The 13,161-nt window shown below is 37.2% G+C and overlaps 1 protein-coding gene across 1 annotated transcript in view; it reads left to right on the top strand.

Moving 5' to 3' along the window:
- The window catches only part of KDM6A (lysine demethylase 6A), a 150,709-nt gene that overhangs the window by 97,658 nt on the left and 39,890 nt on the right, over positions 1-13,161 (top strand). The window contains 9 exon segments of the mRNA XM_032677455.1: positions 364-457; positions 4,885-5,011; positions 7,610-7,708; positions 8,092-8,311; positions 8,877-9,011; positions 9,455-9,610; positions 10,246-10,341; positions 12,262-12,366; positions 12,961-13,161. The exon segment at positions 12,961-13,161 is cut by the window's right edge and continues 195 nt beyond it. Of these exon segments, the coding sequence (XP_032533346.1) occupies positions 364-457; positions 4,885-5,011; positions 7,610-7,708; positions 8,092-8,311; positions 8,877-9,011; positions 9,455-9,610; positions 10,246-10,341; positions 12,262-12,366; positions 12,961-13,161 (1,233 nt within the window).

The raw sequence follows: 13,161 nt of genomic DNA, 5'->3' as shown, positions 1-13,161 counted from the left end.
GGAATTTGTGTAGGGTTTTCTCAGATGTACACTCACATCAAGTATTCCCCTTAAAGCAGAATATTCATTTTAGAGTAAAAAGCATAATGCATGTATGAGGAGTTGACCAAATTTAATAATTTTCAATTTCTCTCAGTTCTTTTCCGTAGTCCAGTTTATATTAAATACTATATTTATGGAAGTTATTCTCCTACCATATATATACGTCACTCATTAAAGCTTTCATATGCACTGTATGCAAAAAAAATTCTAGAATTTTTTTGTCAATGTGTTTGTGTGCTGTCAGTGCTGTGAAATCGTTGCTATTGGTGATCTGTTGTAAGCTCTATGATTAATCCATTTTACTTTTTTTCCTTTTTGCAGAGAAAGTATCACTCTGCAAAGGAAGCTTATGAACAGCTTTTGCAGATCGAAAACCTTCCTGCACAAGTAAAAGCAACTGTCTTACAGCAGTTAGGTATGTAAAATTAACTTTTATTTTTCCTCTGTGTTTTGTTTTTCCCATCTTTGCCTTCAGTAGTGTTGTTTAAGGCTCCATTTCCAAACGAGTCTTACACACACTGAGTATGCTACGTGAGATTTTTCCCCCAAAATAGTATAGTAGAGTAGATATAAGGTACATAAGAGAGGAGGAAATATTTTAATTAAACTTAGAAAATTAAAAAGTTTCTAGACCTTGCTGCAGTATGTGTGTTACAGATTTTGGGCAATGAGGGGGTGGGCTTTCAGAGAAGGAGTGCAGCAGTTGGAATTCTGTGTTCTCTGTTCTACCTCCAATAACGTCCCTTGAAAAGCCAGGCTAAGTGCAGTAAACCAAAATACTCTTCTCTGTTGCAGACTAGAAGAACATGGCAATTGAAAAATTTAGCTTTTCTTTCTCTCTAGTTTATACTATGTAATGAAAACCTATTTCTGTAGCTAAAAGGTTTATCATCAGATTCTATAAAGAAAACACATAAAAAAACTGAAAAGGAATTATTTTTTTTAAAATTGTCATTTTCCATTTTTATAGAAAGCTGCTAAATAATTTTTAGACCAAAATTTCTAGTGGATGGGTAGAATAAAACAGTTGTGTCCTATACACCTTATAAAATATTTCCAGAATATTTTGTTAAAATTGTTCAACCCAGTGCAAACTTCTTCATTCACCTTCTCCAGTTCTTCATCTAATTTATTATTCTAATATTAATTTAGCCTGCTTATGCCCATTTTTATTTTTTTTCTCTCTTACTAGTGGGTATTTAACCTCAAATTTTGTAACTGGCACCAAGTTGTGGCCACAGTGCTTTCTTTTTTCTGTAATGCAGGTTGTGTGTGGATTTTGGAGTGGGATAATTTGTCATCTGTGGACAAAATGTCAAAATGATGGGCTAATTTTTGAGTCATCTGTGTATGAAATGAAAATGAAACTGTGGGAGGAATTCACTGCAGGACTCTGGGTGCTGCTCTTTTTGCTGTCAACAGGACAGTGTTGCTTATATTTCAATAAGCCCTTGAATTTATTTTTTTAGCTTGGTATTATGTCACCAAGCATAAATTGTCAGCACTTTCATCCAGAAGGGCTGTACATCTGACTCAGTGGAAGACAGGCTTCTCAAAAGAGCTGACCATTTCTTTTCAGCTCTGTTGATGTATGTTGCCACAATAGAAAGCAAGGCACATGGCTGTATTCATAAAATCCTGCCACAGGTCTCTGTGTGAGCAGTAAGAGCCGCGACCTTTGAGAATTGTCTGCTGTCTGAAAACTGGATATTTAACTGTCTTTATTCAACCAGCATAGGTCACCCAGTTTTGTTGTGTGGGTAGCTGCTCTGTGAAGAAAGGGTAGAGTGGTCTTAACCAGAATATTCAAGGAATAATGCCATTTCTTTTCTGTTAACAGTGGAATTATCAGAGTGTGGTATTTATCGCAGATTTAGTCTTTAGCAGCTGTGACTGTGGAGGAGAACTCTGTGATTCCAGATAAACATTTACCCAGTTGAGCTGATTGTGCTGATTAGCTTCAGGTGTAGACTAATAGTAAGATCTGTACAGTTGGATAAGAGCAGTTTGTTTCTTCTTTTTTTGCTGTTCCATTGCTTTCCAGACAACAATTCTCTTCACCATTTTGCCCAAATTACATTAAATTAATGAGACTGAAGATCTAATCTGCCCCAGTATGCTTTGTCCAGTTTTACTCAGCTGTTGCATAAGGAAGAGTATAACAACAAAATAAGTGTCTGCTTAGAGGTTCCCAAAGCACTCTTCCATTAATTTTTGGCTAGGGCCATTCCTCGATGGTGTCCATGTTGATTGGGTGAGACATCACGAGGTGCTGGAATGGGGAAGAGGTTCATCTCCTCAAAACCAATGATGTTTACTGGGAAAAAGAGATTGCCACCAAGTCAGCATGAGATAATTAAGCATTAAAAAGGCCACTCTACCACGAGCACATCAGAGGGATTGTTCCAAATGACATTGTAAAGGACTGGAAAAGAGCATGGAACATTTGTGAAGTGTGGACAAAAAATCTGTGGTTTTGTTTATTGTATTAAAATGTCCCCAAGAGTTGGAAGAGTGATCACTGTACTGGTTAAGAGTTGGAGTTAGGTCTTCCAAGTGGGAAACTGCACAGCTTGCAGGGGTTTTCCATCACTGCCTTTATGGTGTGTTCTTCACTTCATGCACAAGAAGAGCAGATGTAGTTTCCTTTACCGTGCTATTCTAGTGGAGAACTTTTGTTGGCTCTCCCTCTCTTGCTTCTGCCTTTTTCACCTCCCTGCAGATAAGGAATAAACTGGGAAGCAACCTTGTTCAGCAGGTGAAAGCAGATAGGGATTGCTGTTTCTCATTTCTGTCTCCTAGAAATAGATTTGTTCTTTTTATCAGTGAACCTCAGTAAAGATCTCCTGAAGATACAGCATGTTATCTTTCAATCCAGCAAGGTTCTGATGAAACGAAACTAGGCACACAACATTTCCAGAGATTGTTTAATGTCTTTTTTTTACTCTTGTTTGTAATCCCTGAACTATTACTTTCATCTCAGGCTTTGCTGGCACAGCACCTGATACACACATCCTTAACGAACAGTTACACAGGTGAATTCTGATAACCAACCTCACATAAGCCTTTTTTCTTAAAGCATGAGTATCTTCTGTATTCTTAAGAACATCAGAGGCTTGGGATTTGAATCAAATCGTAGCTTGTTTACTAAGTTCATGACAGAAAGTTGTGTATGTTTTATGTCTCTGCAAAAATCCATGGGTTTTTTTACTTCATTTTTTTTCCCCTGATGGTAGAGTTTCGACTTGATTGATCTTCATTCAGGATAAAGTACTTTTTTTTTCAGTACTGTAACCTAACCTGGCTCCTAACCTGGCATTTTTTGCCAGTCTATGAATATTTTGAACTTCAACTTGTGACCACAGTTCCCAAGTGATATTTCTTAAACACCTCAGGCAGATGTTGTTCAGTAGGCGTGATTTTATTTGTGATTTGCTATTATTAAAGCTTGGAAGTTTGCAGAAATGTTGTGTGTCTGTTGACAACTGTGAGCCCAAGGAATAAAAAACAGCTGTATAGACAGGTAGAATAAAATACTTAAGGTATAGTCTAATTACAGAGAGTGAAGTAAAGCTACAACTACTCTTCAGGTCAGTTCTCAGTCTTACCTACTTTGTGTGGCATTTCAGATGAGATCTGAATCTGATCCTTTGGTATTACCTTGTAGTTAGACTTTATCAAAAAGCTTAGATAAGCTGTAAGGTGCTGAAGTTTAGCTCACCAGAGGTTTTAAATGAACGTACAGTGCAGGTGTGTGTACAATTCTGTAGGTAACTAGAGCTTTATACAACCCTGGGTATTTTATGAAATTGGTATCATAGTGTCCCCAAGGGACCGTTTATGGCTGGGAGACTGTAAACACATAGGGACAGTCCTTTGTCACATCTTACATTTTGCCAGTGTTGGCTGAAAAGCAGTGGAATTGTAAGACAAATACATGGATATTGAGGGAACAGCAAGACATGCTGAGCATTGTGGTACGTAGTGATTTTCAGCAAACCGGCTGCCTGCCACAAAGGGTTTCCTTGTTTGTACTCAGTGTATGAACAGCACTGAGATGGTTTTGTGGCTCCTTAAAGGAATTCATCTGAGGATAGAGGCAGATGAGGAGCAGCCTGAGAAGATGATGAAGGTGCTTTATTGGAATGGTAACCAAAACCTTGCGTCAGTGCCAGAGCAGAGATGTGTTTTAATTGCATGTAAAACAGTGTTTGGAGAAGAAAGGATTGTGGGAGGCCTTTAAGTGGGGATGATAACTTATCTAATGTATGAAAGAAGAAAGGCCCTTGAAAGAATATGATGTGTGGTTAGATGAATTTGTTATGTAGATGAGAGGTGATTGGCATTTGTCAAGGTGAACAGGAAGGATGTTGTAGTAATGAAGATGAAATGACAGTGTAAGAAAGCTTTAAGTGGAGATGCAAAATATCTTAGTCAAAATGCAGATACAGGTCAAATAGAGAATTTAGAAGAAAAGGAGTAAACATAATGTGTAGATGTTATATATGTTATATATATAACAAATTGATATGTGTGGCAGAGAGAATGATGGTGGCATTTTTCAGTGGGTAGAGTATCTGGTTCAGAGGAGGAGAGAGTATACGTTTCAGATTCACTTTTTGTATTAGAAGATTGAGCAGTCATAATTATGCGCTACTAATCTCATAGAAAATTATTTAAAAAAATCCTTTAACAGTACATTCGTAATATTATATGTAAGTGATGTTATTGTTTGGTATTCCTGTTTTTAAAGAGACACTAATGCTGTCAATATCCTGCTGTGCCAAGTATTAAATGGTCCTGGGGAATTTCACTTCTACCATTTATGGATTCTTTTTGTAGGCTGGATGCATCACACCGTGGATCAGCTTGGAGACAAGGCAACCAAGGAAAGCTATGCTACAGTATCTCCAGACAATCTCTAGAAGCAGATCCAAAATTCTGGTCAATCCTGGTATTTCCTTGGAAGGTGAGAAAAGACTTTATAGACACTGTAACTAGATTTGTAAATTTTTTTTTTGAGGATACTCATTATTGGGGTATCTTACACTGTTTTTCTTCTTAATCCTTTCAGAGGAAAATTGAAGGGAAGGATGTATGAATGTACTCGAGTCTTACATTTTCTGGAAGTGTATAAAAAGACAGGTGCTAACATATTTGGGATGAATATAGATTAGAAATTGAAATGAAGTATGTTACCCAAGTGGTCCTGCTTTTTTTTGTAGTATTATTCAGTCTGCACATTTTACAGTAATCTGAATATGCCCTGCCTGGGTTTTACTTGTTTGTCCTCTCCCTCCCACATCTTCTGTTCTCTCTCTCTTTTTTGTAAATGTTACTTTTAATACCTTTTTCACAGTTCTTTTGCTCTTTATTTTCTCAGAATCCCCCTCCTAATCTCAATCAGCTTTTACACTAAAATACAAATATTTTCCTAGGTATACATCCATTTATAAAGTACATACAGTGCAACTGTAACATTAGGCCAAGATAGCTCAGACTAATCCATTTTAATTTCTATTTAAGTGTTCTGTAATTTTGTACTTTAAGACCAGTAACATACTCCAGATGTAAGTCATATTGATTGAATGAGTTTTCTTGGTCTCCTGTTTAAGACAATAGAGTACTTTACACAAACCAGCAGTAACTATTGAATAATCAGGTTTTGGAGAAATCTTTGAGGCAATTCAAGTCCATATGAGAACAGGCCAGTTCTGTTGAGAAATACAGCAGAAAAGAATGAGGCAAAAATAATATCCTAGCCTCAGTATCTTCCAGGTGATGTTCTTGGAGATTCTGATCAAGTACAACTGGAACCTATATTTGGTTTTGTCATGCTAATCCCATTCTTCCAGCTGTTCCTGTAGGACAGGGCTCTTCAGGCAGCTGAGGGAGTGTGTGCAGGCTGAGGGAAGGACACTAGCACTGAGTGTGAAGGGCAAAGGGCAGATGTGGAGGGAAAAGGGAAGGGGAGCCAGGGATCACCTGGCTCCTCTGATCTTCCACTGGGCTGAAATCCTGTTTTTCCTTCAGTAGTCCCATTCCACGTGCTGTGAGTGGAGTTCTTAGGCAGCAGGACAGAGCCAGGACTCCATGAACTGTTTGTGTGCAGCTGCTCTGCTCCAGCTCCTGCGGTGCCACAGCTTACACGTGGTCACAGTGAAACCCAGGACTGTGCAGACAAGGGGGGGAAATGCAGGAAATGGGGTGGAAAATTTAGTTGGAGCATCTCTTATACTTTGCAGGGAGGATTAGAGAAAAATGTTTCTGTGCCCCGTTTTTCCACTGCGTACGGTGGCAGAAGAGGAAAGAAAGTGTGTTGTGGGGTTGTGCATTTACTTTTTCCTTCCTCGTGTATTCCCTTGTGTAATTCCTTCCTCTGCTGGTTGTCCAAACTGGATAGCAAGTTGGTTTAAATCTACCTTCAAAAACATATCACCCCCACCCTCCTCTCCACTGGAAAAGCTCCATCACCCTAAGTTTTGTTGGGGGCCTCATGTCAGTGCTGTTCTAGTGAGAGGCTTTATGTATCTGATAAGCAAGCAGAGTGAAGCATGTCTATTGGAAATTGGGTTAGACTGTGATTAAAATGATCTTCTGAAACATTGTATTCAGACTTAATGGATGTTTTTAGGCAAAGTAATGCTGTATTTTATTGTATTCCTTTCCTAGTGTGCCTCAAAAATACCTGAAAGAGTGTAGCATATTTGACAAACCTTTCCTGTACTGTTCTGCTTGGTTTTTATTTTTTACTAGAATAAATTTTCTGATGCTATTTATGTGTTTTGAAAGTTATCAGTTATTTTTACAACAGTGAAACTTGTTACAAACAATATAAGACACAGCTATTACAGATTAAACTAGTAAATGTATATATACAGATATTTGATCTTGGCTTTATTTGAAACTTTGATTTTAAAACAGTGGGTATTATTCCCTGTGGTATAATTGTAGTTCCCTTTAATGCCAGAATACCTTTGTATGTGAAAAATACTAAAGTAAGAAATTATAAAAACATTCTGAGTAGCACAATTTGGTGATCTGTATGTACAGTACAAGTAACTGGTTTGTTTTTCATTAATTGAATATTAGTGAGATGCAAGAAATGCACATAAAAAGCTTCCCAGGCAATCAGGAACCATCCTCATTGAGTTGGTCAATATCTCCCAGTAATTCTGTCTTGTAGAACGTTAAGTTTTATAACCATTTGTTTGATGAAATAGGTAACTTAGTTGTTTCTTTATAATGCTGTCTGTAGATAAACATTGTTCTTATTGACTGATAAGCTATCACAAGGGAAAGAAATGTAAGTCTTTTGAATATGGTGTGACTGTTCTCCTTACAAACGCAGTGATCTTGGGTTTAAGTAGTTTTGGTGTACTTCTCAAATGTATAATTAGTAATACATGTTAAGATGTTTTAGTCTGCTTATGTCTGGCATTCAGAAACAGCAAGTGATGAGTGTGTGTGTTTGCATGACTTAACGTTTATCAAATCAGTCTTGGTAAGCCATCCTCAATGATTACCTTCTATAAATATTACCAAAGTTTCTTTTTTTTCCTCCCAGGTGCTATTCAAGTATTGGGAAAGTTCAGGATGCCTTTATATCTTATAGGCAATCTATTGATAAATCAGAAGCAAGTGCAGATACATGGTGTTCTATAGGGTAAGAACGATACAGGGTAATACAGTGGTATTATTCCATGCTAATAATATATAAATAAAGAATATCAGCTTTTTAACTATTTTGTGTGCTGAGTGACTGTAAAACTTTTTTTAATTTATACCTTCATGTTGTCAGACTTGTCTGATATGAAGTTTAAATAATGAATTTATTATATTTTCTCAATCCTTTAAAATACTGAATATGCCACGTATAGATGAATTTTGCATGTTAAAATTGTAAAAAAAAATATAAAATTGTATTGTTGTTTCTGTGGTTTATATGTTGCCAAAGTTTATGGGGGGGGGAGGAGGATGTGTATTATTTGGGTTGTTTGTATTTTGACTTTGTTATTAATTCTCCACTTCACTAATCTTTCTATTCAGTGTGCTGTACCAACAGCAAAATCAGCCTATGGATGCTTTACAGGCCTATATCTGTGCTGTACAATTGGACCATGGCCATGCTGCAGCCTGGATGGACCTAGGCACACTCTATGAGTCCTGCAACCAGCCTCAGGATGCCATTAAATGCTACTTAAATGCAACTAGGAGCAAAAATTGTAGTAATACCTCTGCACTTGCAGCACGGATAAAGTATTTACAGGTAAAACTAATGTTTTTAAGAAGGGGGAAATAACTCTTCCAAATACACAGCAGAGGGGAGGGGAGAAGTAACACACAAGTTTAACTTGAAATTGTTTGTGGTGTGTATAACCTGTTTTCATGTGTATTGTAAGCATATCATAGCCTGTAATATTTTTTCTTCATTTTTAAGTGGAACTTAATTCCTTATAAACCCTATTTTGCACATTTAATCAAAACATACTGTTTTACATCACTTTGCTTTTTTTCTTTGTATTGTCTACATTTTTAAGTTCTCATAACATATAGTGAGAATACGCACACACTATCTTTTCACTCTTGTTTGCAATTTCAGAAAAAAAAGGAATTATGAGACCTCTGAATCCAGAGCTCATCTTTGTTCTGATTCTCACAAAGGTTTATATTCTGGTTACCCTCTTTATACTTAGCACCTTTCTAAACCCCAAAATTTTAAATCTGTCCTCTCTTTAAGACATAATTAGCTACAGCATTTAGGAAGATTTCATGGACTTGCTCTTACTAAAGTAGGCTTGTGTTAAATTTGCTTTTTACATAATTTTTCCTAGGCTCAGTTGTGTAACCTTCCACAAGGTAGTCTACAGAATAAAACTAAATTACTTCCTAGTATTGAGGAGGCATGGAGCCTACCAATCCCCGCAGAGCTTACCTCCAGGCAGGGTGCCATGAACACAGCACAGCAGGTGAGAAGTTGGGTTATGTTCTGCAGGTGCCCAGCTTTAAGGGTTCTTTACAATCGGTAGTGGTCAAGCTTATTTTATTGAGCGCAGGATTGGCTTTTATTTAAAAAAAGGCCTTTGATTTATTTGCAAAGGGATATTAGATCAAGAAGCTCCCTACAATGTGGGAGAAGTATGGGGGTACCAATTTAGAACCTTTGTGGATTTTCATGATTTTAAAAGGTTTCATCTTAAATAGAAATGCTGCAGTGGTTTAATAATCCCGTGAAAGGTACACATTCCTCCATTGATGTCCATATGGAAACTGATTTTTCAGTTATTGAGATCAGCTTCAGAATATCTACTCGGCCCTTTTAAAACGTGTGGGCTGTTAAAATTATAAAATTTAAAGGAAAGCATTAAGAATATATAGAACCATATTTTTGTCTTCCTTCTGTGATTCTTAGGCTTGTAAACCTCATCATCCAAATACTGAACCTGTACTAGGCCTCACTCAAACACCAATTTCACAGCAATCCTTGCCACTACACATGATTCCTTCTAGCCAAGTAGATGACCTGACCAGTCCTGCCAAGAGGAAAAGAACATCTAGTCCAACAAAGGTATATTCTGATGAACTAGAGCCCCCTACCAAAATTATAGGAAATATGTATTCAAATGATGCAGCATGCACAGAATTTGTGCTGTAAATTTTAATCCTTTGGCATCAAGGTGGGAATGTTTTTAGAAATTTTAAAAAGGATTTTTTCAGTGATGTGTTTAATCAGATTCCAGTTCAGACATAAGGGCAGTGCAGGTCAGTGGCACTATACTGCAGTCATAGCTGTGTAAGGGAAGAAGTACAATTGTAGTCTGATGGTGGAGAGGGAGACAATCATGTCATCCTGTCTATTGCCTTTGCTTATATTTAGAATTCAAATGTTTCATCATCATGTAATAGTGTTACAGTAGATAAAGTATTCAGTTTTAAAAGTAGCATACATTTAAGTTAATTGCATAATTTGATTTGCTTGTTTCTCGTTATGATATTAGGTATCATTAACTTTTTCCTCAGACTACTATGATACTGTTGGGAATGGTAGAATGAGACTTGGTGTATTTTAGTGTATTCTTTGTTTATATTGTTATCCTTGAAAAAATGACTAGTTCTTTCATAAGCAAGATAAAATCTAGATAGTAAAAGAAATTAGGTTGACCCTTTGATAGTCACACATTTTAATGTAATGTTTTCTCTCAGAATACTTCAGATGTTTGGAGCAGTGGCCATACAGTGTCACATCCTCCTGTACAGCAACAAATTCATTCTTGGTGCTTGACACCACAGAAATTACAGGTAGGTATGGAAGATCTTCAGAAGCTCTGATATATTTTTTTGTTCCTTTCCTTTCTCCTTTTAAGAAAAAAATCTGGGACATGTTTCAGTTTCACATTTCTGAAATTCAATGTGAAATAGTTCCCAAATAATTCCCAGGGTGTAGTTCAAGTTGTTCTAATATTTATGGCTTCTCTAGGTGAGATTAGTTCTGTAGTAAAATAAATGATCTCTGGCAGAAACTGAACACTTACATTGTATGAATTCTATAATTTATAAGGTAAGAACATACAGTAGCTCTTTTTTCTTACGATGTTTTAAAGATAGATATGCAAATTGTCACACTTTCATGCCAAGTGAGTTCTGTGAGTTGCTGTAATGTGGAGGATATTGAAAGAGGTGTAGAAGTATTGTAATATAATCTTCTTTTCCTCTGAGGTAGCTTCTTGTATCAAACTGCATAAACAAACAACCACATTCTACAGAATGCAATTACTCAAATGAAATCTGGTGCTGCTTTCTGTCTTTATGTCATCTAATACAGTTATATGAAATGATCAATTTTAGTTTGGAAATCTTATTTCAGGTATTTTTGTTATGATATTTTGTTGTCTCTTCAGTTCATTAGTGCATGCTGTGAACTTCAGCAGGAATTCCATATTTTGAAAATCAGGCCTAGCTGGGAACTTTCACCCATGTATTGCAGATACTGCTTTGGATGCAGAGAAAAATAGAAGGGAACACAGTGCAGATGCAGACAAGGCATTCTGATTGACTAAGCAGTGTTCTCCTCAATTCCAGTATAGTTCTTCAGCTGTTTCTCTGTCTGAACAATATTGGCTTTATTATACTGTATAATTTTCCCTTCCCTCTTCCTCCCACCTCCCCACCACTTTGGTCCTTCCTCAGACATTCTTCTGGATCTCTCTCTCTCCAAGCATTCTCATTATTTCTCTTTGCTCATTTTACATCCTGCTACTTTTTCCCCTTTTCACTTTCACCTTTTTCCAGATCCAACTTCCTCCTCTAAGCGGAACCTAAGTAGGCCTCTCTATCTAAGTACACTTACTGGACTTGCTGGCAATAGCTTGACCAAATTCCAGCACATATGAATAGGAAAGCCAAAAATAGATGGTAAAAGAAGAGAGTGAATAAAACCTTTATTACATCTTCTAAGTTGGCAGCTTAGAGGCTGGATGGATATGGCGTGTTATATATACATAAAAACATACATGTATTTCTGTCTTACTCATTGCAGTCCCTTCCAGAGGGACTTCATAATGGAAGCTACTGTTAATCCAGGGAGCTTGGCATGAACGTCCTCTTTTAAGTCATACCACTTGAAAGCAGCAGACTTACTGGTAGAATGATGGGGTGTGCTGAGTAGCTAAAAATGAATAAAGAGATCAAATCTTTTGGTAATAGGCACTTAAATTTATCAGCTGCAAACAAGATCAGTATCGTAACAAGATATTGCCCTCTTTAATTAAGTTACGTAGTTTTCTGGGTTTGTTTTTTATATTTTCTGAAGACATTTTCATGTGTGAATGTAGGTTTAATTAACTTCGTGATGAACAGTATTAATAAAAGAATAGCACAGTACAAAAAGGTGCTAAAGTATACATAATTACGATAAGAATTCCATATAATCATACTGAATGTAGTTTTCTTTTACGGTACCAGCACACTTAATTTTAGTGTGGTAATAATAATTATACGCTCAAATAATTTACAGAGTCTCTTCAGTTTTAGTAACTGGTGATAAGGTTTGGTTGCAGAATAGTGTAAGGAAAGATGTTTCAGTCTGCAGCAGAAATCTCAGAATTGTTTTCAGCTTTATAAGTCTCGCCTTCATGGGTACATTTTAGTATTGTATGCAAGAAAGTTATTAAAGAACCCGTGCGATTTTAACGATTCTGAACCACACTGCTGTTTTTTTAGCACTTGGAACAGCTGCGTGCAAACCGAAATAATCTAAATCCAGCACAGAAACTCATGCTGGAACAGCTGGAGAGTCAGTTTGTCTTGATGCAGCAACACCAGCAGGTGAGAACAAAAATATTTTTTCTCTTTTACAAAACTTTTCTCAGTAATGGTGTCTGTTGTGTTTCTTCAATTCTGAATAATTTCTGTTGTGCAGAGTTCTCGTGCCTTTTGCTGCGTTGCATTAATTTATCTTTTTTTTGTCTAAAGTACAGTTGTGGATTAGCGGTTGAAACATAATGGGCTTAGCTGTGTTTTATTATAGGGCTGCCAGATAATGTAAAATTTTCAAGCCACTTTCAACTGAAGTGAGTGGACACATCTGAAAGGAGTCTGACTTGAAAAATACGCAGTCGTAGTGAGCGGTATTGCAGGATCTCTTCCTCCTGTCCTTGTTCACTTCTCTCTCTCTCAGTGTCCAGTTTCAGCAGTAAAATACTCAAACTGAAGGGCTCAGAAGAAAAGTGTGCTGATAGCTTTACCTTAAAATTTACTCAGCACTTTCATGAGCATGACAGTCATCTCGGTTCTCAAAAGCAACCGTGAAGATGTGTAAAATTGGAATTGGACAGTGCAGTGAAGTACACAAACATTGCATGATCCTTACTTTCTAAATTCTGCAGCCAATATTCTTGTGCTTTGTTCCCGTTCCGTTAGATGAGACAAACAGGAGTTGCACAGGTACGATCTACTGGAATTCCTAATGGGCCAACAGCTGATTCATCACTGCCTACAAACTCTGTCTCTGGTCAGCAGCCGCAGGTTGCTCTGACCAGAGTGCCTAACGTCGCTCAGCGTGGAATCCGTCCCGCCTGCCCCGGGCAGCCCATGGCTAATGGACCCTTTCCAGCAGGCCCC

This window comes from Chiroxiphia lanceolata, chromosome 2, assembly GCF_009829145.1.
Source record: "Chiroxiphia lanceolata isolate bChiLan1 chromosome 2, bChiLan1.pri, whole genome shotgun sequence".
NCBI classification, from domain to species: domain Eukaryota; kingdom Metazoa; phylum Chordata; class Aves; order Passeriformes; family Pipridae; genus Chiroxiphia; species Chiroxiphia lanceolata.
This window is presented reverse-complemented; position numbering and strand designations above follow the sequence as displayed.